At 35.4% G+C, this 26,531-nt stretch overlaps 1 protein-coding gene across 1 annotated transcript in view; it reads left to right on the top strand.

Moving 5' to 3' along the window:
• The window catches only part of adgrb2 (adhesion G protein-coupled receptor B2), a 341,301-nt gene that overhangs the window by 228,090 nt on the left and 86,680 nt on the right, over window positions 1-26,531 (top strand). Inside the window, 1 exon segment of the mRNA XM_073821334.1 lies at window positions 2,577-2,706. Within this exon segment, the coding sequence (XP_073677435.1) occupies window positions 2,577-2,706 (130 nt within the window).

Genomic DNA, 26,531 nt, shown 5'->3' with positions numbered 1-26,531 from the left:
CACAAAAAAAGACGTTTCGGTACATACCCTGGTTTGGTATGTTTTTTTTTTTTTTAGTACAGCGGGGAGAATTCTTTATATGGTTATTGAAGAAACTATGGCTCTATCTGTTGATATTTTTACCGCAACACAACTCAGAATACAGTACACTCGGAAAATAAAATACTGATACAATGACCACAGCTACTGAAAGAGCATACAGGTGGCGGATATAAGCATAGCTATAAACCAAATGCCATACCATCAGTTTTCTAAACCTCTAGATATCCAGTGAAATCCACGCCGAGAAACTCCTTCAGTTGTGGTCTAAAGCTTTGAAGGCAAAATGGCTAAAGTGGCGAGAACAAAGACGCTGTTCTCGAGGAAGTTTTATTCGTCTACAGACATCTTCCCATCCCTTTCTTCTCTTCTTATTGCTAAGAAAGCAGTGAAGGCTTCTCTTGTTGCACTTTGATTGAAAATTACAACCGAAAGCTGCACAATATGCCATTGTATCAGTATTAAATTTTCCGAGTTGTGTTGCCTTAAAAATAGCGACAGGTAGAGCCAATAGCTCACCAAGTTCAACCATTTTATATCATCCAAATAATGGTGCCCCCATAGTCCACAATATTGCATGTATAAAACAGTATGTTTTTTTAATAACGTAAATGTTTCATGGGTTTTCTACTACATATCTCAGTAAAAAAACATAATTTGCATTATATAACATTACATTATTTAACATGCATTTGCAACTGCGCACGTTCATTGATGTCTGTAAAGTCCCATTAGCTGTCTGAATGAAATTTGTGCAAATTAGAAATACTTTTTTGAATTTAATAATAAGGATCCAACTGTAAAAATATAAGTTATGCACTGAGGAGAACTGATCTCAGATTAAACAGCACACATATCTGACAGGCTGCTTTAAACTAAGCACATCTCATGTTTAGGACAACTTCAGTTGTGAACTTTTCCTCCAGCAGCTTTGTCCTCAATTATTTTACAGATGCGTTCGCAACATAAATGTGTATTGATATATAAATAGTATTGTCCCAGGCAAGTTCTTTTACATTCACTAAAGCTATTTGGATATACTCTAGTCAGAATTTGAAAGAATTTAGGGTCAAATACAAAAGAGAGTCCTCAGTGAACTGAAAAGACTATTACTGCTTACAATAGAAATCATTGCTTGTTCATTGTTCACTTGAAAGATTCGTTCAATGTAACTTTGTAAAGTCAACATGACGAATTGCCATTTGCTAAAGTGTTTTCTCCTGTGGAATAACATGTAGTGATGAATTGCTCACAAGAAATTTTCTGAATTTTGATTTCATGTTGACTTAAGTAGGTGTCTTGCTCAAGGGCATGGTGGTGATGATTCATGGACCTTTTTGGTTGCTAGCAAAGAGCACAGCACTACCCTTCCTACTGAAAAAAAAAATGACCCAACACTTGACAGGTTATGTACAGCCTTATTTGACTTGGCTAGGCTTTAAACTTGAATTTTCAGTTGTGGAAACAGAATGTTACACATATTTAATCAGTTGTGCTTTTTGTCATACACTATTTGCTGAATCCATAATTAGAAGTTCCTCTTAGTCCGACCATCTGGCCTCAGCAGCGAGTGTAATCTGAGGATCAACATGAAGCTTTACAGTTTACATTTAACAAATGTTTTAAAACTCGCCCTCCTCCATTCCTATTATTTATTCCCTGAATGTGACATATGTGGGAGAATCTTAAGTTCACATGGTCACATTGGCAGCTTGCTCAAAAAATAATAATAAATTAAAATAATAATAATAATAATAATTTAAAACAGATGGCATAAATATGTGCAAATATACACTACCATTCAAACACTTCCAAAAAAATAGCATTACAATTTAACATAACTGTATTCCATTGATATATATTTTGAAATGTAATTTATACAATGTTAGCAAAGTTGAATTTTGGCAGGCATTACTCCAGTCTTCAGTGTCAGATTATCCTTCAGAAAACATTCAGATATGTTAATTTGGTGTTCAAAAAAGATATTAATATTAATAGTAAAAGCTGTCATGCTGCTTAGTAGTTTTGATAAATTTTATTTACGATTCTTTCATGAATAAAAGTTCAAAAGAACTCTTTACCATAACTTTTGGGTGGTAGTGTAAATGTAGGCATACTGTAAACAGTCCCATGATTATAATTGCGGTTCAGATACAGCCAGAAATAACGTGTAAAAGGCAAGCGATGGGAATTGGAGTGCTTCTGTTAGACATTTTGAGGACATATTGAGAACACTTTGAGTAAGAGGATGATGGAAGGTAGGGATGACAGCGATGAGACCCTGAAAGTGTTTATGACAAGCAGATATTTGCAGAAAGTGTAGATAAATAGGGAGGACGGCCCATTATAAAAGCAAGGCCGGTGGACTTGAGGGCCATTGCAGCTGAGAGCGTTTAAAGTAGGGTTGTCATCGACTTGTTCTCATGGCACCATACAACTCACTACGGTCTCTCCTGTTGTCTCTCATGGAATGACCCAATTAATTCATTCTTTTTTTCTGTGTGTGTGTGTGTGTTGTCGCTATACCCTATCAACAGAGAGGCTGGCGAAGAAAACTGGGACGCAGAGAGCTGCCAAACACTCCCATCGCCGGCAGTCTCCCACACCAAATGTCTGTGCAGCAAGCTGTCCACCTTTGCAGTGTTAGCGCAGAAAGCTAAAGAACCGGTGAGTGCTATCTTTACCTTTCCACACTTCACCCCTCAGTGTCTGGCCTAGACCATGGTGAAAATTGTCTTGTGCATAACATATGCTGCCATACATCGAGAACATTGTTGCCGAACATTGTTGTCTAACATTGTTTGAAGTGTTTAGTTGCTCTCTAGAAGGTCAGTATTCCGTCTGTTCCACATATGCTAGATTCTACAGCTAAAGAAAGATCAGAAACTATATGTTCTTGGGTAACTGTTTTGTTGTAATGATTTTTAAAGGTAAGGGTGTAACATTGTGACCGTCTGCGCTGTTGCTGTGACATTAGATGTAAACTTGCCTCCATAGTGTGAGGGTTCGTATGAAAGCAGATGGTGGACCAGGTGGTTAATATATCATGGTATGCATAATGCGTCAGGGTTTGTCTAGCTTGGGATTTCTCCCAGGTATAGTTTAAAAGCACTGATGCACAGCAATGTTGTTGTTTTTCTGTGATCATGAATATTAATCTTAATAAAGCAGTGGTTATCACTGTGAGGCGTCAGGGGAGGTGTGGGAAATGCTGATACATTTTCTAAGTAAAAACTGAAAAGATGTACACTTCCATTAAAAATTTCATACCATTCAGTAATATATATGTGACCCTGGAGCATAAAACCAGTCTTGAGTAGCATGGGTATATTTGTAGCAATATCCAGAAATACATTGTATGGGTCAAAAGTATTGATTTTTCTTTTATGCCTTATATTAAGATCACGTTCCATCAAGGTATTTTGTAAATTTCCTACTGTAAATATATTTAATGGTGATTTTCTCAATATTTAGATTTTTTTGCACCCTCAGATTCCAGATTTTCAAATTGTATCTCGGCCAAATATTGTCCTATCCTAACAAACCATACATCAATTGAAAGCTTATTTATTCTGATAATGTATAAATCTCAATTTCAAAAAATTGACCCTTATGATTGGTTTTGTGGTTAAAAGTGACAATAACGACATATATAGTAATATAATACAAAAATGTTTTAATTTGTTTCAACAATAAGAATACGAAATGTTACTTGAGCTCTAAATTAGCCTATAAGAATACTTTCTGATAGATCATGACACTAAAGGTTGGAAGAATGGCTGCTGACAATTCAGGATTTGCTTCACATGAATAAATTATTATATATTTTTAAAGTATCAAAATACAAAAAAAGTTATCTAACAGTTACTGTCATATGTGACCCTGGACCACAAAACCAGTCATAAGGTTAATTTTTTACAAAACTGAGATGTATACATCATATGAAAGCTCAATAAATAAGCTTTCTATTGATGTATAGTTTGTTATAGGACAATATTTGGCCGAGATACATCTATTTGAAAATCTGGAATCTAAGGGTGCAAAAAAATCAAAATACTGAGAAAATCACCTTTAAAGTTGTCCAAATTAAGTTCTTAACAAAGCATATTACTAATCAAAATTTACATTTTGATAGGTTTACAGTAGGAATTTTACAAAAAATCTTAATGTAACATGATCTTTACTTAATTTCCTAATGATTTTTGACATAAAAGAAAAATCAATAATTTTGACCCATGCAATGTATTTTTGGCTATTGCTACAAATATACCCCAGCGACTTAAGACTGGTTTTGTGGTCCATGGTCACATATTTCATTATTGCTCTCAGACCAAAATGGTCTAAAGTATAATTTAATGACTGCCAATTATTTGTGGCCATTAGATTAATTTATTCCGCCACCAACAGCAAAACAAATTAAAATGAAAAAACATTCTAATATAACTATTGCATTGGCATGTTCCTAAACATGCATAGTAGTAAACAGCTTAAGGCCCCGATCACACCGAACGCGTCTTTTCGTTCTAAAAACGCGAGGCGCACAGCACTGCCTTTTTTTGGTGACTTTTAAAAAAGAGCAGTGTGCTGCGGTTTTTTTATGTTGCTAAGCAATGACCAAAACAGCTGTCCTGTCAGTCAAATCAAAGGATTATAGCGCGAGCGCTCTAAAATCTTAGTTTTTTTGCTGTTAAGTAAACTGTCATATTAGCAGAAACCCTAAATAATACAGCTCCGGGTTACCCACGATAGACCACAAAGGTTTCTCCTCCTTTTCTGCAGTCTCCGGACTTTTTAAGCAACGGTAAACTTTCGTCACCAGAACAGAAGGCCCGCCTCTCTATTCATTCGATTGGACAATGGAAAAGAACGCGAATGACGTTGGGCGTTTTTCCGCTCAGAGTTGATTTTTTTTTCAACTTCAGGCGCTCAGAGCGCTCCTGCAAAAACGCGAGGCGCAGCAGGCGGCGAAAACGCGAGGCGCCCAGTGCGCATAAGCAGCGCGGAGAACGCTGACTGCCAACAGAAAACCATTCAAAAGAGGCGCCTCCAACTGCTAAAACGCGTTCGGTGTGATCGCGGCCTAAAGGAGTATTTCACATCCAGTATACACATTTCCTGATAATTTACTCAATTTGCTTCAGTCGAAAAGGAGGTTGTTGAGGAAAATACTCCAGGATGTTTCTCCGAATAGTGGACTTACAGTAAATGGGGATCAATGGGTTGAAGGTACAAATTGCAGTTTCAATGCAGCTTCAAAAGGCTCTACACGATCCCAGCTGAGGAATAAGGGACTTATCTAGTTGTCATTTTCTAAAAAAAAAAAAAAAAAATGGATAGACTTTTAAACCACAAATGCTCGTCCTGCACTAGCTCTGCGATGTGCGTCCGTGACTTCATGTTGGAAAGCTCACGTTTTTTGTAAAGGTATAGTATATAAGTATATAAATTCTATTTTTTTAGAAAATGACTGATCGTTTCACTAGATAAGACCCTTATTCTTTGACTGGGACCTTTGAAGCTGCATTGAAATTGCAGTTTGGGCCTTCAACCCATTGGCTCCCATTGAAGGCGAAAAATCCTAAAATGTTTTTCTCAAAAAGCTTAATTTCCTTTTAACTGAAGAAAGAAAGACATGAACTTCTTGGATGCCATGGGGTTGAGTAAATTATCAGGAAATTTTTATTCTGGAAGTGAACTAATCCTTTAACCTCTTTATATTTTGTCTATTATGTTCATCTTATTTATTGTAGTACAAGATAATGTTTTCAGTCTGTGTGTGTCAGCTCTGAGAGGGCTAGACATTAAGCGTTGTATTTGTGATGTGGCTTTTAGCTATCCAGGTTAATGACTCGTGCTGCCGCTTGTTATATTGACCCTCTGCCCTATTTTCACTTAATGGAAGTGAGAGGCCCACCAGCTGCTCAGACCTCGCTGTTCCAGGACTTTATGTCCTGTACATTTCTCTTTCTCACTCTCTCTCTCTCTATATATATATATATATATATATATATATATCTGTCCATGTCTCTATCTAAATATTTATCTACATATATCTATCTACATATTTATTTGTTTCTCTCGATCTATTCCCTTTTCCTTCCCCCCCTCCCCTCAGCTGCGTCACCAATGAAAGGATACTGACCCAGTTTAGTTTAGCCGAGTGATTTTTCATCTGAAAGCACCCCCATTAAAGTGATTGATATGCATGGCAGGCGAATGGGATGCTGGGATATGGAGAATAGCCCTGAGGAATGAGCAATGTGGGGCGGAGAGAGCAGAGCCAGAGGCCAGTCGCAGTCACACAGGAGCTGGACCACACGCTGCTGGCTGCCACCACCACTGACACCAGCTAAACGCAGCATGCCAGGCAGACACACACATGCAGAGAGAGAGAGAGAGAGAGAGAGACAGCAGCGCTGCCCATCAGGCACAGTACTGCACAGTCAGGGGCACTGAGCTTTGGGTACAGGGAGGCAAGGTGGATGCAATGCCAGTTCTAAAAACTGCAGAGCTAAACGGGATTCTAAAATAAAAAGAGGGAAAAGTGGAGGAGAGAACATTTTAAAGTCAGCAGTGGTGTTTACTAATCCACACATAATGGAAGACTAAAGTGTGTCGATCAAATGTCTAGTGCTAAAATGTATTATTCAGATGATACAAATATAATTCTATCATGACAACTCTTGCAGGGTTTAGCATGGCAATGAACATGACAATGTTAGTGTGTTTGGTCTTGGCGGAATAGATCTGCTATGATGCTGTGGCAGAGGAAATACATAGACTTGCTACTGCCAATACAATGCTGCTGCACATATAACATATATGAAATAACTCCCCCATGTAGTATGTATGAATGACCCAGTGGCAGATCTATACAGGTGGAGCTGGGGAAGGTGGGGGATTTCTGGAGCGCGCTGCAACTGCTATGACAAGCACTAGCCAAATATTTGAATGCTGAGCAGCAAACTCATTGGCAACTGATATAAAAGACAACCAATCAACTGCTTCATGTGAAAATTGTGTCATTATGTAAGATAGAGTTAGACCTATCAGACTGCTCCATCTAGAACACTGTAAAAAGTTTTTACCAGTTTCAACTTAAAAACTTAAGTTTAGCAGCTGCCTTGCAATTTTAAGTTAAATCAACTTAAGTCATTTTAACTCTCAAGTTAAATCAACTAATTTTTAGTGTAATAAGTTAAAATGACTTGTCGTTTTAAGCTGATTTAACTTAAAATGTTAAGGCAGCTGCTGAACTAAGGCTTTTAAGTTGAATCTGGTGAAAACCTTTTACAGTGTATTTCATGACAAAACTTTGGATATCTTCATAAAGAGCTTTTGATCAAAAGTGAGAGTAAAGAAATGTACTTTGTATTTAGTAAAGAATCCTGAACAAACACACTTTACACAAAAATACTAAGCATCACAACTGTTTTGATGCTAAATTGAAATGTTTCTTGTACAGCAAATCAGCAGATTGGAATGCTATCTCAAGGATCATGTGACACTGATAACTGGAGTAATGGCTTCTGAAAATGCATATTTGCCATCATAGGAATAAATGACATTATAAAATGTATAAATAGAAAAACATTGTTTTAATTTGAATATTTATTTATTTAATATAAATTCAGCCTTGGTCAGCATAAATAGTTGCCAGATTTTGCTAGAAAAGTACATCTTGACCACATGAAAATGCAAAAACACTTGGCCTGCCCCACGAGAGTCATAACTGTTAGTCGACGAGAAGAGGCTTGGTCGATCAAAATTTTATTAGTCACAGAAGAAAAGGGATTAAGCATAAAAACAATAAGTGTAATGCTGCTTTAAATTGTTGTTTTTCCAAAAAAAATATTGAAAAGTTTTCGGTAACACCTTACAATATGTGTGCACACATGTGCATTAATTCATGTTTAATTAATGCACGGATAATCACAAGTCAATGCACAATTAATGAAGAACTAAACAATTTATTAATGATTACTACAAAAGCAACTAATGAACATTCTATATGATTAATAGATTAAGTAACCAATAAATTGTTATTAGTTGTGTCATAATGTATTAATTCCCTAATAACCCCTTTTATTAACTAATAGTGTAAATTAATGTATTAATTACCAAAATGGGTTCAAGTCATGTATTTCAACTAGCAGTTGTCTGCTTTAATTAATCATTAGCTATAACTATATTACTTAACAGTTAGTTAATAGTTAATAGTTCTGTGCCTCAATAAGTCATAACATAATGATATCTTTGCAAATCATTAGCTAATGATTAATTAAAGCAGACAACTGGACGTTTAAATGCATGGCTTCAACGCATTAAGGCACATGACTGACTAATTCTATATCATAACCACAATGACATATTACTTAACAATTAGTTAATAATTTTGTGCCTCAATAAGTAAAGTCATAACATAATGATATCTTTGCAAATCATTAGCTAATGATTAATTAAAGCAGACCACTGGAAGTGGAAGTACATAGCTTTGACCACTGTGGTAACTAACACATGAATTTACACTATTAGTTAATGAAATAAGTTATTAGGGAATTAATACATTATGGCACATTTAAGTAATAACAATTTATTGATTACTTAATCTATGAATCATATAGAATGTTCATTAGTTGCTGATGTAGTAATCATTAATAAATTGTTTAGTTCTTCATTAATTGTATATTAACTCGTGATTATCTGTGCATTAATTAAGCATGAATTAATGCTTATTTGTGCACACGTATTGTAAAGTGTTACCAAGTTTACTTACTTAATTTAATTGCATTTTTGTTTTTGTTTTTCTGAGCAAAAATTAAATATCATACATTTTCCCTACTTTACAAAAGACACCCACTAAAATGTTATTCAGTGTAGCAATCTTGTCAGGCAAATCTATTTATGACATATTAAAAGACAAATAACTTCCACCCAAAATTATTTTTAAATTTGCTACAGTCCTAGTGTTTTTCCCATTTGTCAGTAAGAATGTTTTGCTCATTTAAAACTGAATATGCTCCCTTATTCTTTTATATGTTTTAATATGTACAAGTCAGAATAAGCATGTTGACATTTCATTCTCCAAAAATGTATTTAAAACATTAACAGTAGACACGTTTAATGTGCTTTCTATGGACATAAAATCACATTTGTCAATCAAAATTTCTTTTGACTTGGACATCTTAGCGACTTTGATCCATGTATAAAGTGACAGCTTTCCAGAACGGAACTAAGAGCTGATTCAGTTGCAATCCAGTAATTTTAGAGACTGTGTCCCTGCAAAGTGTACTGCTCAAGGATACAGCGGCTCTGCAGTTACTGGGTCGCCTTAGTAGGTGTGAAATCAGCAGTTGTTGCATCAGCAGTCACAAGCTACAATCTCAAAGGTGTAGTTAAAACATAATTGAAAATCTCTGTTGTTCTAAACCTGTATGACTTTTTCTTTTTTGAGAAACATAATGTAGAAAGAAAGTCATGCAGAACAAAATCATGAACATCCATCCTTGCATCCATGCTTTTCGCTTATTCATTGTATAATAGTTTCATGCAGTGTAGTTTTGAAACATATTTGCAAGTCACTGTTCTTAAAATATGCTGTGCCATTTCAGAGTGCATTGCCTCCTAAGAGAATAGAAGAGTGACAAGCACGAATGAAATTATAATTGATGGCTCATATCTGTCACCCAGACCCAAAGCTGTAGGTCAATGCTTCCTAATCGACATTTATCAATTTTTGTCCCTCATTATGACGTCAGCGCCTGGCTATTGGCTTTTTCAGGAGTGTCTGGTGACATTTGGAAGTGCAGAGTAAACGACACTATTAGCAAACAGTCTCCACCCATTAGCCTGGCTCTGCATGGGTCATCACATCTCCATCAGTGCCTTTAATGTTCTCCAGCAGCTTAGCACTGTCAAAAAACCATCCTTAAACCAGACACAATAGCTTTGTTTCAAAATCCAGCATGCTGCCTATCTAGACAGCATTTATAGGTCTTACAAATGCACTTTAAATGAAGTCTTCAAAATTGCGATTGCCTCTAAGACACCTCTATTTGGCAAAAAACTTCGATTTGGCTTCGCACTTATCCTCACACAATGCCAGATGCATAGCTGATACTTTGAGGGAAATGTTTTTATTCAGTTCTAAAAGGTGTTAATGGAAAATCTAATTTAGATCCAGTATGTTTGGGCTTGTTTTGCTTTAGCGCATTGTCATTATAGCAACATTCTAACCACAAATGCTATTGTTAATTAAGAATTCTTTTTCACACTTCAAGTAAGCAGAGCTACTTTTGTGCAGTTTGAATGACCATACTTATGGAAAATGGTTCAAATTAGACATGTGTGAGGTTTTCTTTTGGTTAAAATGCAGGATTGTGCCTATGTAGACATCAAAACTGACTTTTGGAACAGAGCTTATTCGTGCTTATTCATTTTCTCCCTTTTTTTGAATCCGCAAACCTCTGATGGAAAAGTGCTGAATAGGGCCCTGTGAAGTACAACAGCTGCTCTGACAGATATCCAGCGGTCTAAACATGTTCATCTTGTTTTGCTCTGAGCTCTGTGCCCTCCCAAGACTCTGGTATCTTCTCAGTATTACAGATCAAGACTGCTCTTGGGCTTTGTTGTTGAGAACTAGACGAGAGTTGGACGTGATGGAAACCGCATTTCAATTATACTGTCTTAGGAACTTTTTAAAGGGATGTTTTGGTATTTTGTTGAGAAACCAAGTGTGAGTGACTTGTGATTCAGTGTTAGAGACTGCGGAAGAGAGAAAAGATGCGGGGTTTGTGATTTGATGTTACACTTTAGCCCTGATAGTGTTGCATGGTGTACCGGTGCTACAGTAGTATCACAGTGGCAGAAAGAAGAGTGAAAAGTGTTCACATAAATCACATAACATTGCTTTAAAAGATGCCATGTTATATTGTATTGTTTATTATTTTATTGTTTAGGGTTTTTGTTGTTGTTACATAGACTAAACTTTGATTCAAATGAAAGTTTTGTCAGAAAAAGGTCTTCTTTTAGTTTCCAGTGAACACTGAAATGTTTGAAAGTGAAAAATATGATAATTTATACATTTTGTAAGATGTTTTTGTAAGATTTTGTACTGTTGTTGTTGTTGTTGTTGTTATTATTTCTACAACTAAAATAGTAATGAAAATAATAATACATTCATTTAATAATATTTTTATTAATGGGTTGTTATTGTTTTGTATTTATATTTGACAGTTTACAAAAAAATCATCATCATCATCGTGTAATGTATTATTATTATTATTATTATTATTATTATTATTATTATTATTTGTGTAAACTATAAAAAATTAATACAACATAAAAGCATAAAATAAAACAACAGCATAAAATAAAAACCAATCAATAATAAAAAGTAATAATAATAATCATAATAATAATAATAATAATTATTATTATTATTATTACTTTTTATTACTTTTTATTATTATTTATTTATTAGGTTGTTATTGTTGTTGTATTTATTATTGACACTTTAATAATTAATAATAATAATAACGCACAATGGCAACTCATTAATAATAACATTATTGAATAAAATTATTATTATTATTATTATTATTATTATTATTATTATTATTATTATTATTATTATTATTATTATTATTATTATTATCATTATTATTTGTGTAAACTATTAAGAATGAATACAACATAAAAGCATTCCCAGCAATAATAACAACAACATAATTATTTATTTATTAATAATTTTATTGAGTTGTCATTGTGTATTATTATTATTTATTTATTTTTTATTATTTATTTTTTTTGCGTAAACTATTAAGAATTAATACAACATAAAACATCCCCAGCAAAATCAACCTTCAGTAATAATAAAAAAATTATAATTGGTTTATTTATTCAATAATATAATTGTTAATGAGTTGTCATTGTGTATTATTATTATTATTATTATTATTATTATTATTATTATTATTATTATTATTATTATTATTATTATTATTTAAGAATTATTACAACATAAAACATCCCCACCAACATCAACCATCAATAATAATAATAATAATAATACACAATGATGATGATGATGATAATGATAAATACGTTGTTTTTATTTATTAAGTTTACAGAAATCATCATCATTGTGTAATGTAGTATTATTATTATTATTATTATTATTATTATTATTATTATTATTATTATTATTATTATTATTATATGGCAAGAATAAATACAACTACAGAACATTCCAATGAATAGAAAAACCATTAATAGTATTTTTTGTGTGTGTGTGTGTGTGTGTGTGTGTGTGTGTGTGTGTGTGTGTGTGTGTGTGTGTGTGTGTGTGTGTGTGTGTGTGTGTGTGTGTGTGTGTGTGTGTGCGTGTGTATGTGTGTAAATTGCCAAAAACAAATGTTCAAACATCCCTCAGCAATCATGATCTATCCAAACAAACTCAGTAGTATCAAGATACAATTTGGTTTTCTGATAATTTAGTGGGTATCGTACCGTGAGACATAATTAAGATATCATGACAGCTCTCGCCCCTGTCCTCAAGCCTATGCGGAGGATGAGGGAAAGATAAACAGTTTAATAGCAAATAAGACAGAGATACACGAATAGATTAACCTTCATGTTTAACCGAGAAGAGACTGAGGCTGGAAAGTGGCATAAGCTTCTGTCATTACAGGCCATCTTTAGTATAGCTGCTATCACCCACTGATCCTGTTTATCCCCTGCTGTCTTCCCCAAACAGCGAAACGCTGCTGTTTACCAAGGTTAGAAGTCCGATTGATGTAAAACACAGCTTTTTATTTATGTCATTGCCTCTAGTCTTATATGCAATGACTACAAGCTCAAAGGCCTCCTATGGTTATCATGCTAGCCTCATATAGAGCATGCATAAGTCTGTGCTGATCAGTTACTCAGTGATGGATGATGGGAGTTGTTGGCACAGAGAAGATAGCGGCTTCTTTAGGCCATAACAATTTGTCGCCTGTCAGTTCCCCATGCAACTGATTCATCGTCACACAGGATTAAACTTAAGGCACTCAAGCGCAGACAAAGACACACATGACGGAGCACGCTTAAGATCCGGTGTTATTACCCCCTTTAGCACAGACACACGCATGCGCCTAATTTGAACAAGTAGGCCTACCTGCCCTGCATACTAAGATGCTCGCTGTCTGGCTGGATGAAGGACGGAGGTCTTTGTCTCTGTATCAGAGAATCTCTATTGCATTGCAATCTGCCTCAGGCTTGTTGACCAATCTTGCTACCCCTGTATACAGACGAACAGAAGCACAGATAAATACGTATATTTGTAGAGATAAACATTATGTCTGCAGGTTATCCGTTCCACCTGGTGTAACTTTCACTGTCCCGTAAGGCACTGTGATTTGTAAGGCTGTTCAGGGGTGGTTTTCATAGGTTCTGTGTTTTGTTCTATTGCTCGTATTGTGAAAGGAAGCAAGCAGAGCTATTTGCATTGCAAAAATGAGTCTTTTTTGGTGTATAGTTCTTTAAAAAATGTAAAACAGCTCTAAAGGTCAGCTAATGTCACTCTGAAACAGTCTGTTGAAATGGTTTTTACAGTGTTTGCAAGGCAGAACTGTATTGATGTTCCTCAAACATTTTATACAATTTCATGCAATTAATTCAGTTTGAACCGTTTAACATACAGACTATATTCCAACTATCTTTTGCAGACAACTTCAGCCTTAGGTGTGCTAGCTATTTTTGGTTTTTAGGAACTTAAAATAAATATAAATAATAAAAATATAAAAAGAAAAGAAATATAAAATTAAAATGTAAAAAAATTCCTTAGATGTGCATTATTTGAAAATGCTCACCATTCAAATTTGAATCATCATTGTATTTGCATTTTGAATTTTAATTGGTGTTCTATCCTGCAATTATTTGCATGCTAAATAGTAACTGGTTATATTTCGCCTTGACACTGCAAAGAAGCAGTGTTACTTTATAGCCTGGTCTCATTGATTATACATGTGTCATTTTTACAAGCATAAAGCTTCAATTTTTGTTTTTATTGATGATGAAACATACAACTTGCATGTATTTTAATGTTTAAAACACAAAAATTGCTACATATTTTTAGCTTAAAACCAAGACGCAAGATGTGAAATACATACCAACAAGTACATATCACTGCAGTTTCCAACAGAAATAAACACCAGAGGCAGTAAAACAGCGAGCACTTGTAATTGTTTTCATACACAGTTATGATTACAGCTCAATAATTACTGTTTTTGCATTATTGTAAGGGGTAGGTTTAGGGTTAGGGTAGGTGTAAAAGTTAATAAAACACAATATAATAGGTAGGGTTGTGACGATGAGGAAATTTCCCCACCGGTTAATCGGCATGTGACAACACCGGTAATACCGGTATCACCGTGGGGGTGGGGATTTGCTCTTTTTTCTGCTTTTAAATAGCTTATAAATGCGTGCGTATTATACTTTCACTTTCAGTTTTGCGGGAATTGGCAATTCGGCGTCAATTATTTTAATGGACGACAACGAAACTACAAAAAAAAAAAAAAACTTTGAACTCAAAATATTGCCAAACAGGTGCTTTTGGACACTAAATCGTCCGCCATTCTCTTTCTGTAAATTCGACTCCTCGCACAGATAATTAACACGGCCAATTCACCATCAGCAATCACACTCCGTATCCAAGCACTACAAGAGAATCCCTTTAAATAGCCAAGCAGTCTTACCTTCATCATCTCTTGTTTTCAGCATCCCTCTCCCTGGGCAGGGGGAGTGCCCCGTGCTCGGCCAAACATGCTTAACTTTTACGCTGTTTATTATATGTAAGCGCGAACTCCTCACGTGATAAATGAAATATGACGCATTGTAGCTATGTTCAGTTTTTAATTATATTGCATGCTCTCGTCTTAAGTAAATTATTTAGAATAATATTTTCCATTCAATTCAAATAAATGTTTAATAAAAAAACGAATACATAAAAAAAAAGGTGGAGACGGTGTCACGGTGGAAAAGTGATGTCACCGGTGTTGCGTCTTAAAACCGGTAACACCGTCAACACCGTCTATCGTGGCAAGCCTAATAATAGGTAGAAAATGCAATATATTGTTAGTTTCTGCCAGCAGCTGTATCCCTACTATCCACAACCCCATATGTTAGGCTTTCGAGATGTAACAGGCTTGCTCTGTAGCTCAGCATGGCACAGAATTGGACTTAGGATGTGGAAAGCTTGGATATGAATCCCATGGAAAAACGTGACTCACAATGGAAGCACTGAAAGATTGGAAAACAAGCTAAAATGGCATGCTAGTTATTGTGCTTTTACATCACATTTGCTTTTGTTCATACAGTTGGGTAGGTCATTAGCATTAGTATTAGCATTAGAGTTATAGCGCCACTCAACAGACATTTCAAGTAAGAACTGTGGTGACACGTACAAAACGTTCACCATCGTTTTTTTATTTATTTATTTACACTTAATTGTAGTTTCTGCTTTTTAATTTACTTTTTTAATATTTTATTGTAATTTTATTTTAAGTTTCCCATTTAGTATCAATATTTATTTTCTTTCAGTAATTTTTTAATTAACAAAAATGTTTATGTTTTCAGTTTTTTATGTAAAACTAAAACACTTTCACTGTCTTTTGCTGCCAGCATTGATAGTTCCATTAGGAAATCTAAAGTCTAGCAAATCTAGTTCTACTGTATGTGTTAATATCTTGTAAGATATTAATGAATATGACCGCTAATTAAATACTACAGAATTTAAACCCTCAGCCTTTTGATTACCAGCCCAGAATTTTTAACCATTAGACTCCAAAGAGATGAATGAAATTAATGAGTTTGCCAACAGCACCAAAGAGGTAAATGCTAATAAGCACAGAGTCCCTCGCAGTGAAATGCTCAGTCTCCGCTGTGACACCAGCACAACTGCTAAGACGCTAGCCATGTTTCTCATTAGTACACGGCCTAGTGTAAGTCCCCGCTGAGGTGATACGATTCCTCACACTGTAATAAGCATAGCTGCTCTCCTGGGCGATACACATCCCAGCTCTTTTCTGTTAGTAGAACTGTCCCATCTTGCATGTCCATTTAATTCCCAATTACAGGATGTTAACTGGTTTATTCTACAGTGAATTTTCATATAAAGCAGTTCTAACCGTTTGTCGACATTAGCAACACCCAAGCAAGCTCTTGGTTCGTCCTGTTCCTGGTAGGTTTAGAGCCTGAAGATTGATCAGCGCCCTGTTTTGGGCTTGCAAACAGTCCCGCCACTCTGCGATTCTCTCCCAACTTCAAATATAACAAGTGTCCAGGGAACTTGAAGGGTGGAGTAAGCATATGCTAAAATGGCACTCTGTCTCTCCTGAAATGGGTGAATCAGGTGGAGCGTTACGGTGTGAATCCAGAGGCTTGGTCTCATAGGTCTCAGGGCTTAGATGAGGGAACGATATGCCTCTGAGAGTTTCAACCGTTTGATTAATGCCGAGTCGGACTAAGTTCGTGTTAGGTTTTTCTTGTTTTCCCTCGTCCCCCTCTCTGGTTCCGCTAAGTGTGTTTCTTATTGTCATAATGAGTTATTGTGGAGCGAAAAGGAGGAGAGATCAGGGATAAATGGTGGCTGTGCAGCGCGTGAGGCTGGAGAAGTAGGTTAAAGTGCCTGGGCTGAAAATAGACATGACTCCTATTTGCTGAGGAGCTTCACTCAGCCCTGGGGTGTGCTGGGATAGACGGCCTATAATTCCCTATGTAATTTGCGTGCCGTCTATGGCTCTCAGAGCCAATGGGAGCTGTGGCATATGCTTTTTTAGGACAAGTCTCATGGAATGGCCGCTTAGGGCTGCAGGCCCGTGAATGGGAACGGGTTTTACCTCAGCAGGTTCTCTGTGGACATGGCAAATGATCATGTAACCCCTTTAACGGCCGACATTTGTGATTAAATCTCACCCCATATCACTCAAATGATTGAAAGCGAGCATTTGAGAGTCAAGTAGAACCAGTTCAGTGTTAAAAATATGTGGCTCAGATGAAAGAAGGAGGCTGATTTGTAAATGATCTGATTGAGCTATTACTATATTTACATGTGGCATGTTGTGACATGATAAAATTAGATCGCTCACAATGTGGTCTACAATGAAAGCAAAGCATCTTACAAGCTTGAAGTTGAAAAATAGTCCAGCCTCCTTATTTTCTGTGTTTGCCTACTGTAAAATTAAATTAAAGGTTACACTTAATTTGATGGTGCTCTTTAGACTTTCTGTTGACTATAAGTAACTTTGGAACTATGTTGGCAAATTCTAATTATTAGTAGACTGCTAGGTTAGTGTTATGGTGCGTTCACACCGGACGCGACTTGCGCGGAAAAAACGCGCTATTCGCGCGTAGTTGAACGCTTGAACATTTGAGTTTACTCGCGCCATTCGCGCGGTAAAATTTGCGTCATTCGCGCGTGACATTTTCTTCACAACAGACGCGAATTCGCGTCATGGGAGGGGCTTCTGCCACTCGTCAGCGGGAAAGTAGTTGTAAAATAGGTGAATGAGCTCAATTTGCCAGCTTTAGCTTGCTTGTAGTCTCAATATGTATGTATATGTAGGTCAAATTGAGTAAAGAGCGTTTTTTAAAACTAACCAGATTGTCCGACCTCTTCACTCACTTTCTTCCTAACAAGATCCTTTTTATTCCTGTTTCTACAAAAGTCCAAAGATGTAACGTTATCGTACAGCTCCGAGGAACCACAGACAGCAACGGTGATTTTGTCCGCCATTGTTGTTTCGGATTTCTGCCTCCGTCACTACTAGAGCAAGCTCCTGATTGGTTAACGCGGCGCGGATTTTCGCCAAAGTTCAGATTTTTGAACTTGCGCGGCAATCGCTTGAAACGCTCAATGCGCGCCGCTTTCTTTCGCGCTATTCGCGCGTTTCGCGCCGCAGGATGGCTATTCGCGTCTTTGCATTGACTTAACATGTAAATCACTCGCGCTTGCCGCTTCATTCGCGTCCGGTGTGAACGCACCATTAGAGTTAGTAGAATCAGTTGACTAATAGTTACTTATAGTCAGTAGAATATCTGTTGAGTGACCATCAAAATAGTGTTGCCTCAATAGAGTTTGTTTATAAATATCATATTTTATTTTTAATTTTGTTTGATACATTGAAGTGATTTTTAGCTTGTGATGTCTATGCTCTTTGACCTGCTAATAGAAATCATATTTTGTTTCTAAGATTTTTATTTATTTATTTATTTGTTTATAATTTTTTGAAAGAAGTCTCTCATATATGGAAACCCGTTTACGACACTGAATAAAAAAATAAAACGGTAATTGCAACTTTTTATCTCACAATTCAGACTTTTTTTCTCACAATTGCAAGTTTACATCTCACAATTCTGACTTTTTTTCTCAGAACTGTAAGATATAAACTTGCACTTAAGAGTTGTAAAGTCAAAATTGCTAGACATAAACTCAGAATTCTCATTTTGTTTTTAGAATTGCGAGTTAATTTCTCACAATTCTGATTTTATAAAACATATTTGCGAGTTATTAAGTCAGAATTGTGTGATATAAACTTGCAATTTTGAGAATATAGTCTTTTCCCCTCAAGTTCATATCTACAATTCTAAGAAACATGTCAGAATTGTGAGAAAAGAAGTCAAAAAAAGTTAAATGTACACTCGCATTTGGGAGAAATTACTTTATTTCTTTCAATTGTGAGTTTTTATCACAGAATTCTAAGAAAAAAGTCAGAATTGTGAGAGAAAAAAGTCACAAAAAGTCAAATATAAACTTGCATTTGGGAGACATGACTTAATTAGACAATGACTTAAAGTCAGAATTGTGAGTTTATATCTTCTGACTTTATAACTTGCAATTGTGAGTTTGTATCACGCAATTCTGACTTTATAACTTGCAGTTTATGAATCTATATCAAGAAATTATAAGAAAAATATTATCTCGCAATTGTGAGATTATATCACGCAATTCTGAGATAAAAAGTCAAAATTGTCAGTTTATATCTCGCCAATTCTGACGTTATAATTCACAATTGTGAGTTTATATCACGCAATTCTGAGAAAAAAAAAATTGAATTGTGAGTTTATATCTTGCAATTTTGACTATAACGCACAGTTACGAGTTTATAACATGCAATTCTGAGAAAAAAAAGTCAGAATTGTGAGTTGATATCTCGCCAGTTCTGACTTTATAACTCACAATCGTGAGTTTATATCTCACAATCTTGAGAAAAAAGTCAGAATTGCAAATTTGTTATACATAATTCTGAGAAAAGAAGTCAGAATTGGGAGATAAAAAGTCATAACCTTTCTTTATTTTTTATTCAGTGGCAGAGACTTCCATACGCTTACAAAGACTGCATTTGTTTAATCAAACAGCCAGTTAAAACAGCAATATTGTGATTTTTTTTCTTTCTTTGTTAAAATATTTTACATTTTAGTCCTGGGACAGCAAAGCTGAATTTTCAACGTTATTACTCCATTTCTCAGAATTCCATGATCCTTTAGAAATCATTCTAATATGCTGATTTGGTGTTCAAAAAACATTTCTTATTATTATCAGTGTTGAAAACGTTTGTGGCTTAATATTTTTGTTTCTTTTTTTTAGGATTATAACATTTATTTGAAATTAAATTATTTTGTAACATTATAAATGTAGTGTCAATCAGCGACATACAGAGTCGACAGTTCAGTGCACTTCAGCATGGCGTTAGCTAAAAGATGAGAAGCTGCCCCTTGTAATCCACTATAAAGCAGTAATATTTACAGGGTTTTTTTTTTTTATTAAGTGTGTTTCTTCAGTTGCTATCTTTCTCCATCTATCTTTTGTATATGATATTATTCCTTTCTATTCATTAGTTAGGTTGTTTTTTTGCTGTTGTCACCTCATGCTGTCTTGCATCCACACATCTGTTAGAGGTGTGGTGGTGAATTGGAAATTAGGCTTCTGCTAAAGATTTAAAAGAAGGTTTCTCTCTCTCTCTCTTTCTGTTTCACTCACTTTTATGGTGCGCAACAGAGACCACATACTTTTTCAACAGCCTTGGTTACCAAAGTATTTTTCATTTATTTATCATTTTTCTTCAATAAAGAGTGGAGAGCCAAACAAAACCAGCCAGCTCTGAGATGAATCACAGCATTACAAACTTTGATTTGACACATAAAAGGCAAAATGTGAAAAATGACTCTGGAGGCAGTGAACTATGCATCCCATGAATTTGTGGGAATGACGTAATCAAATGAAAAACAATGGTACAATGAGAAACTATTAAATTACAATTTAAATTTGAACTTTATTGCAGTTTATAAACAGTTTGTGAGTGTAGAGAGATTACTACTCAGTATTATTTTACTGATGCATAACAGTATACACACAATATCATTCAAAGGTTTGGGGATGGTAAGATCTATTATTTTATTTTGTTTAAAAAAAAAAATTTGATTCAGCAAAGACACATTACATTGATCAGAAGTGACAGTAAAGACATTTACACTGCAAAAAAAAAAAAATGCTTTTCTTTTCAGCCTAAATATCTAAAAAAAAATTCAGAAAAAAAAACAAGTAAAAATTGAGTGTGTTTTTTCTTTAAACAAGCTAAATAATCTACCAATGGGGTAAGAGAAATAATTGTTTTCTGTTTGAAATAAGATTTTTTTTGCTTACGCCATTGGAAGATTATTTTGCTTGTTCTAAGCAAAAACTCACTTTATTTTGACTTGTTTTTTTTCTGAAAACAAGAAAATACTTTTTACTTGTCTTGAAAATCCTTCTTGATTAAAGAATTTTTAGATATTTTGGCCTGAAACAAGACAAAAAATCTAAGAAAAGCATTTTTTGCAGCATATAATGCTACAAAACAAATGCTGTTCTTTTGAACTTTTTATTCATCAAAAAATAATAAATTATCAGTTGATCAGAAAACAGTCCAATGGACACTGCACACCGCTGGGTTCCACAGACGCAGACCATGGAGGACACCACTTCTCTAGATAAGGCACACAAAAGCCCGATTGGCTTTTGCAAATGCTCATCTGGACAAAGAAGAAGACTTCTGGTCTTCTGTTTTATGGTCAGATGAAACAAAAATTGAATTGTTTGGCCACAATGATGTAGCATTCATTTGGCGTAAAATCCTCCTGGCCAGCACAGGTGTCGCTTTTGGAACGTCTTGTATTTTTTAATAATACTTTGCACTGTAGCCACTGGAACTTCAAAACATTTAGACATGGTCTTATAGCCCTTTCCTGACTTGTGAACAGCCACAATGCGCAGCCGCAGGTCCTCAGTGAGCTCCTTTGTCTTAGCCATGACTGTCTACAAACCAACAGCAGAGAGCTTCTGTTTTTCACCTGTTGAGTTGATTAAAACAGATGTTCCCAATGAATCAGGGTAATCAGGATGCTTTAGAACAGCTTGGACTATTTGGAATGGTATAGAACTTTGGATTTTCCCATAGACTGTGACAGTTTGCAAAGGGTATGAATAATTTTGGACGTGCCACTTTTTGTTCAAATGTAAATAAAAGATGAGTAATATTTTTTCCACAATGATGCCTCTTGTACATCGTCTTATTATCTTCTGGGAGAAGTCTGTGTGATTTCCGGTAAAATAAAAAAATAAAAAAAAAAACTTGCTGGTTGAATAAAAGTAACTTTAAGTCAGAATTTGAATAATTTCGGGCTTGACTGTATATGCAGCTTTGGTAAGCATAGAGACTTTTGAATAATAGTTTACCATCCAGCAAAAACTTTTGAGTCTTCTCTATAGAGAAAATGAATGTTATTTTTGCTTTCAAAACCCAGCTGTTGTGCTCTATTCTCACAGAGGTTGATATTCTGTACATACACCCCTAGCGCTTTCACATTAGGAGCAGTCCTCCCATCTACTCTGCCAGTGGCATTTCTATGAGAAAGACAACATCTATAGTAATTTTTCAGGCTGCTGGCATTCTAAAATGGTCAAAAGTGCCAAAGCGAAGCCGGCAGAGGCATAATGTTGGCAATTAATATGCCAGGGACAATAGGCTAAGCAAAAGATGAGAGTGAAGGTTGGCAGCACCTCTCCCAATGCCACCTGTTACACCTGCACCTGCCAGTTTCCGTAAAAACACTGCTGCCATACCTCCACCCGCTCTGAGCTCTCTCCCACTCCCTACGCTGTTTTATCGCCACTTTTTCCCTTGCCTACCTTTCCTCTGCACACAAACACTCTCGCAGGTTTACAGAGAACAGATGTGCACACATAGATATGCACAGTATGTGCTGTTGGTAGGCCAACGCCACAACCCACACACAAGCTTTAGGGATCTTTGTTCACAAAGGCTGTTTAGTCATAAATGCTTTGTGTGGAAGCCTGACCGGTCCACACCAGGAGGCCAATTGAGCTGTAAGTGCATGAATGAGGACTTCGTATTCAAGCCAATTCACAGCTTGTTCTAAACCGCTGCGAGCTTTATAAACGCAAACTTGTAGCCATTTCACAGGCTCTCCTACAGAACATTTTGACGTTATTTATTTGAGTCTCAGCCATGGCTGTTTAAATCCATCATGTCAAGTGTTTTAGTCATCAAGAAGAGCTGATTCTAGTAAGGCCTGACTGAAAATCAAAAGATTTTTGTTTTAATGGAAATGCTACATGAAGAGAGGGTTTTGTCTATAGAAGCAGACCTGTGGAGTGTCATGGCGCTGGAAAGTAATAGACCCACGTTGGTCATTTCAACAATATTTATGACTGTGTTTTACCTTACAGTGGCTGTTGAAACACATACACTGGGGTTTGAATACTTATGGTGGTAAATTAAAAACAAATATTTGGGCCACTAAACTAAGCAGCAGATGCACTGAGCCTGTGAATGTCAGAAGTTTAAATGCTTACAGACCATTAAAAGGATAGTTCACCCAAAAATTTAAATTCTGTCATTAATTATTCACCCTCATGTCGTTCCAAACTTGTAAGACCTTCGTTCATCTTCAGAACACAAGATGAAATCCGAAAGCTTTCTGACCCTGCATAGACAGCAATGTAACTATCACGTTCAAGGCCCAGAAAGGTAGTAAAGACATTGTTAAAATAGTCCTTGTGACATCAGTGGCTCAACCGTAATGTTACAAAGATATGAGAATACTTTTGTCTGCAAAAAAAAACAAAAAACAGAAATAATGACTTTATTCAACAATTTATTCTATTTGGGCACTTTTGAACCCCACTGTATGTATAGGATCTATACTGTCTAGTTTTAGAGAATTACTGTGGTGGCCTTTTGTTCATCATGAATTCTGTGTAGAATGAGATAAACAAACTGAGAGAAAGGTTAAGCCTTTAGCTGGACATCATGAATTGCTAGATTCTGTCTCAACAAGCCCTAGCTGACCCCTAATACAACTCAAGCTGTGCAGCTTGACAGATCACATGGATCGAAAGGTGGCATAGTTCTCATGTTGAGCTTCTGTTTTTCTGATTTAGTTGTTGTTCCAACATGGAATCTCACTGTTAAATAACAGCATTCCTACAGGATTTTCATCTGACACCATGTATGCAATCTATAATCTGCTCCAATCAGATCCTTAAGTTCTCTCTAAAATGAAAACTCTGTGAGTCTCATGAGGTTACAAAATGCAGTTTTAGTTTCTATTGACTTTCACTGTAAGGAAAAATATGTATAGGATGTTTTTTATACAGGTTTGGAACGGCATAAGCGAATCTGACAGAATTTTCATTTTTTGGGTGAACTGTCCCTTTAACAGCTATGAAAGTACCTACCCTGATGCTGCGTCCCTGATTGCAGGAGACTTTAATCATGCCAACCTGCAGACAGCTCTTCAGAAATATTACCAGCATGCCTCCCGCCCTATAAGAATGCTCTTGATTACTGCCACACCACTATCACAGATGACTGCCAGACAGATCATTTGTCTGCGCTTCCTGTTCCAAGAACCTGAAGAGGAAGAATGTATCCACAGGAACTTTGGAAGCAGGAGCAGATGAAGTGGTGTGGAACTGAGTCATGGAACTACACTTTGTAGTGATTCTTTTAAGATACTATTCGTTTTATCTTAAAGGAGTCATGAGCTTCTTTTGTTTTTTTGTTTTGTACTGTTCTCTGAGGTCTACTCATAATGTTATCAAGATGTTTACATTAAAAAAAACAGCATCATGTATAATTTAAGTAGGAGACTATTTACTATTTTGACTCCCCTCAACAGAACGTTCTGTTTGACTAGGCATGGTGGGTTGTAGACTCTGAAGTAAACACTGCTATGATTGGCCAATACTTGTGCATGTTTGACAGCCTACATCCTTCACAGATGGATGCTGCTGTGATTTATGTAAAAAACCATTAACACTCAGTTCATATTAAACAATCTGTAATAACAGACAAAGCAATAGTGACTCACACGTGAGGTGCGACATTACTGTCGAATCCAATATAGTCGGCACAGCTACGTCTTTTAGTTTTAATCTTTCTCAAAATTCTGCGTCGAATTGTGCCTTGTTTGTAAATGAATCCACAGTAAAATAAAGTAAACAATGTTCAGTGTGGAAGCTTATTTCGTCCATGGAATAAAAACATAAAAAGTTAACTGAGACTTTTTCACACAATTTTTCTCAAGATTTATGCTTTTATATCTCACAATTCAGATGCTGTCAGATTTCCAAGTTTATATCTCACAGTTTGAGTTTCAGACTTTTTGTCCTTTTGAATTTTGAGTTTTGAGTCTAAATTTATTTATTTTTTCTCTCTGGATTCTGAGTGTATACCTCACGATTTTTTTTTTTTTTTTCAAAATTCTGTTTGCAGTTCTTTGTTTACATCTCACAATTCTTAATTTTTTTCCCCTTTTTTTTCCCACTAAAAATATTGCAATTACCTTTTTTATATGTGTCTAAAATAAGCTTCCAAAGTACAGTTTAATACATTAAATTAAATAATGTGTTTACTGTGATTACAGTTAAATTGACAGAATTGAGTGGAAGTGAATTCACACTGTGAATCACATCAATTAACTTTTATCCCAGAGATGCACATTAGCAGCCAATAGTTATTTAAAGTTGGCAGATTTTAAAAGGTAAGCCCACATAGAATCTAGGCCGCTAAATCATAAGCTTTGTGAATTCCAACAGAACACAAAAAAAAAAAAAACTATTAAAAACTATTAAGAATGAGATGATACCAGCTTAAGGGGAGACACTAAAGGCAAAAATACGGAGATTTTGGGCGTTTTTTTTTTTTTTTTTTTTTTTTTTTTTTTTTACACTGAGCCATAAGTCTCTACTTAAGTAGCACTTACACACACCAAACTTTAAATTTTTATTCCATACTATATCCTGAAGGTTTTTACAGAGGGATTTGTTCATATATAACTAGCTTGATTTTTTACAACATTTTATTTGTCTCTAATGTGTCAACTAAAATTTAACAAGAATTTTGAAACTGACTTCATCCAGTCTTTAAATTTTTGTGCTAGAAATGTATGCGAATTAGCACATATTTCATTAAACAATGACTCATTTGCATATTAAAACCTAACATTTTAGAAAACCTGTAATACAAAAAATGTTTGCAATTATCAGTGTAATTAATTAACTGGGTAAGTAAGGTGATAACTATTTTTTTTTTTTTTACCCTATTCGCCCGCAGTGTCTCGCCTTGAGGTAACTGTAAAGTCCTGGTGTCCTGCTTAACACAAGTTCTGAACCGATCTATTGTCCAAACTTTAAATATCTCACAGTTAAATAAATATTCTCCCTATTCAGTTTATGAAAAGACATTTCGTGAGCTATATACTAATATTAAGACTTATGAAAGTACCTACCCTGATGGTGTATCCCTGATTGCAGAAGACTTTAATCATGTATGCCAACCAGCAGATGGTAGAAAGCTCTACAGATTTCTACAGAATTATTATTGTCTCTCAAAAGCAGTACAGAAAATTAAAAAAAGAAGTCTGGATTTACTTTTTGGCCTAAGTATGACCTTTGGAAGGCTTTCAGGAGTAGTAAATGAGCAACATAAAAAAAATGAACACAATTTTCCTGATCCGTGTGTACCAGTTTCTGGCATAGTCACAAAAACAGACAAATGAAAGCAGTAGGGATTTCTCACTTCTGATATTTTTCTAGTTTTAAAGAAAAATACTGTGACCTGTATAATGATTACAGACTGATCCACCATAATGATGTGCTGTGAAGAGCTGGTGATGGAGCGCATTAACACGATGCTGCCTGAGTGATTAGACCCCCTGCAGTTCACATAACAGTGTAACACGTCCAGTGAAAATGTGATTTCTTGGAATCTTCATGCAGCACTGACTGAACAGGAAAGCACTGATGTCAAAATGTTCTTGTTCTTTACTGATTACAGCACCACATCTAACACCGTCATTCCTTCTGAACTAGACAAGAAGTTAAACGATGCATTTTATTTTATTTTAATTTATTTCTTTGAGTTCTTTGCATTTAAGATTAATGTATT

The sequence above is a fragment of the Garra rufa genome, chromosome 17 (assembly GCF_049309525.1).
Source record: "Garra rufa chromosome 17, GarRuf1.0, whole genome shotgun sequence".
Taxonomy (NCBI): domain Eukaryota; kingdom Metazoa; phylum Chordata; class Actinopteri; order Cypriniformes; family Cyprinidae; genus Garra; species Garra rufa.
This window is presented reverse-complemented; position numbering and strand designations above follow the sequence as displayed.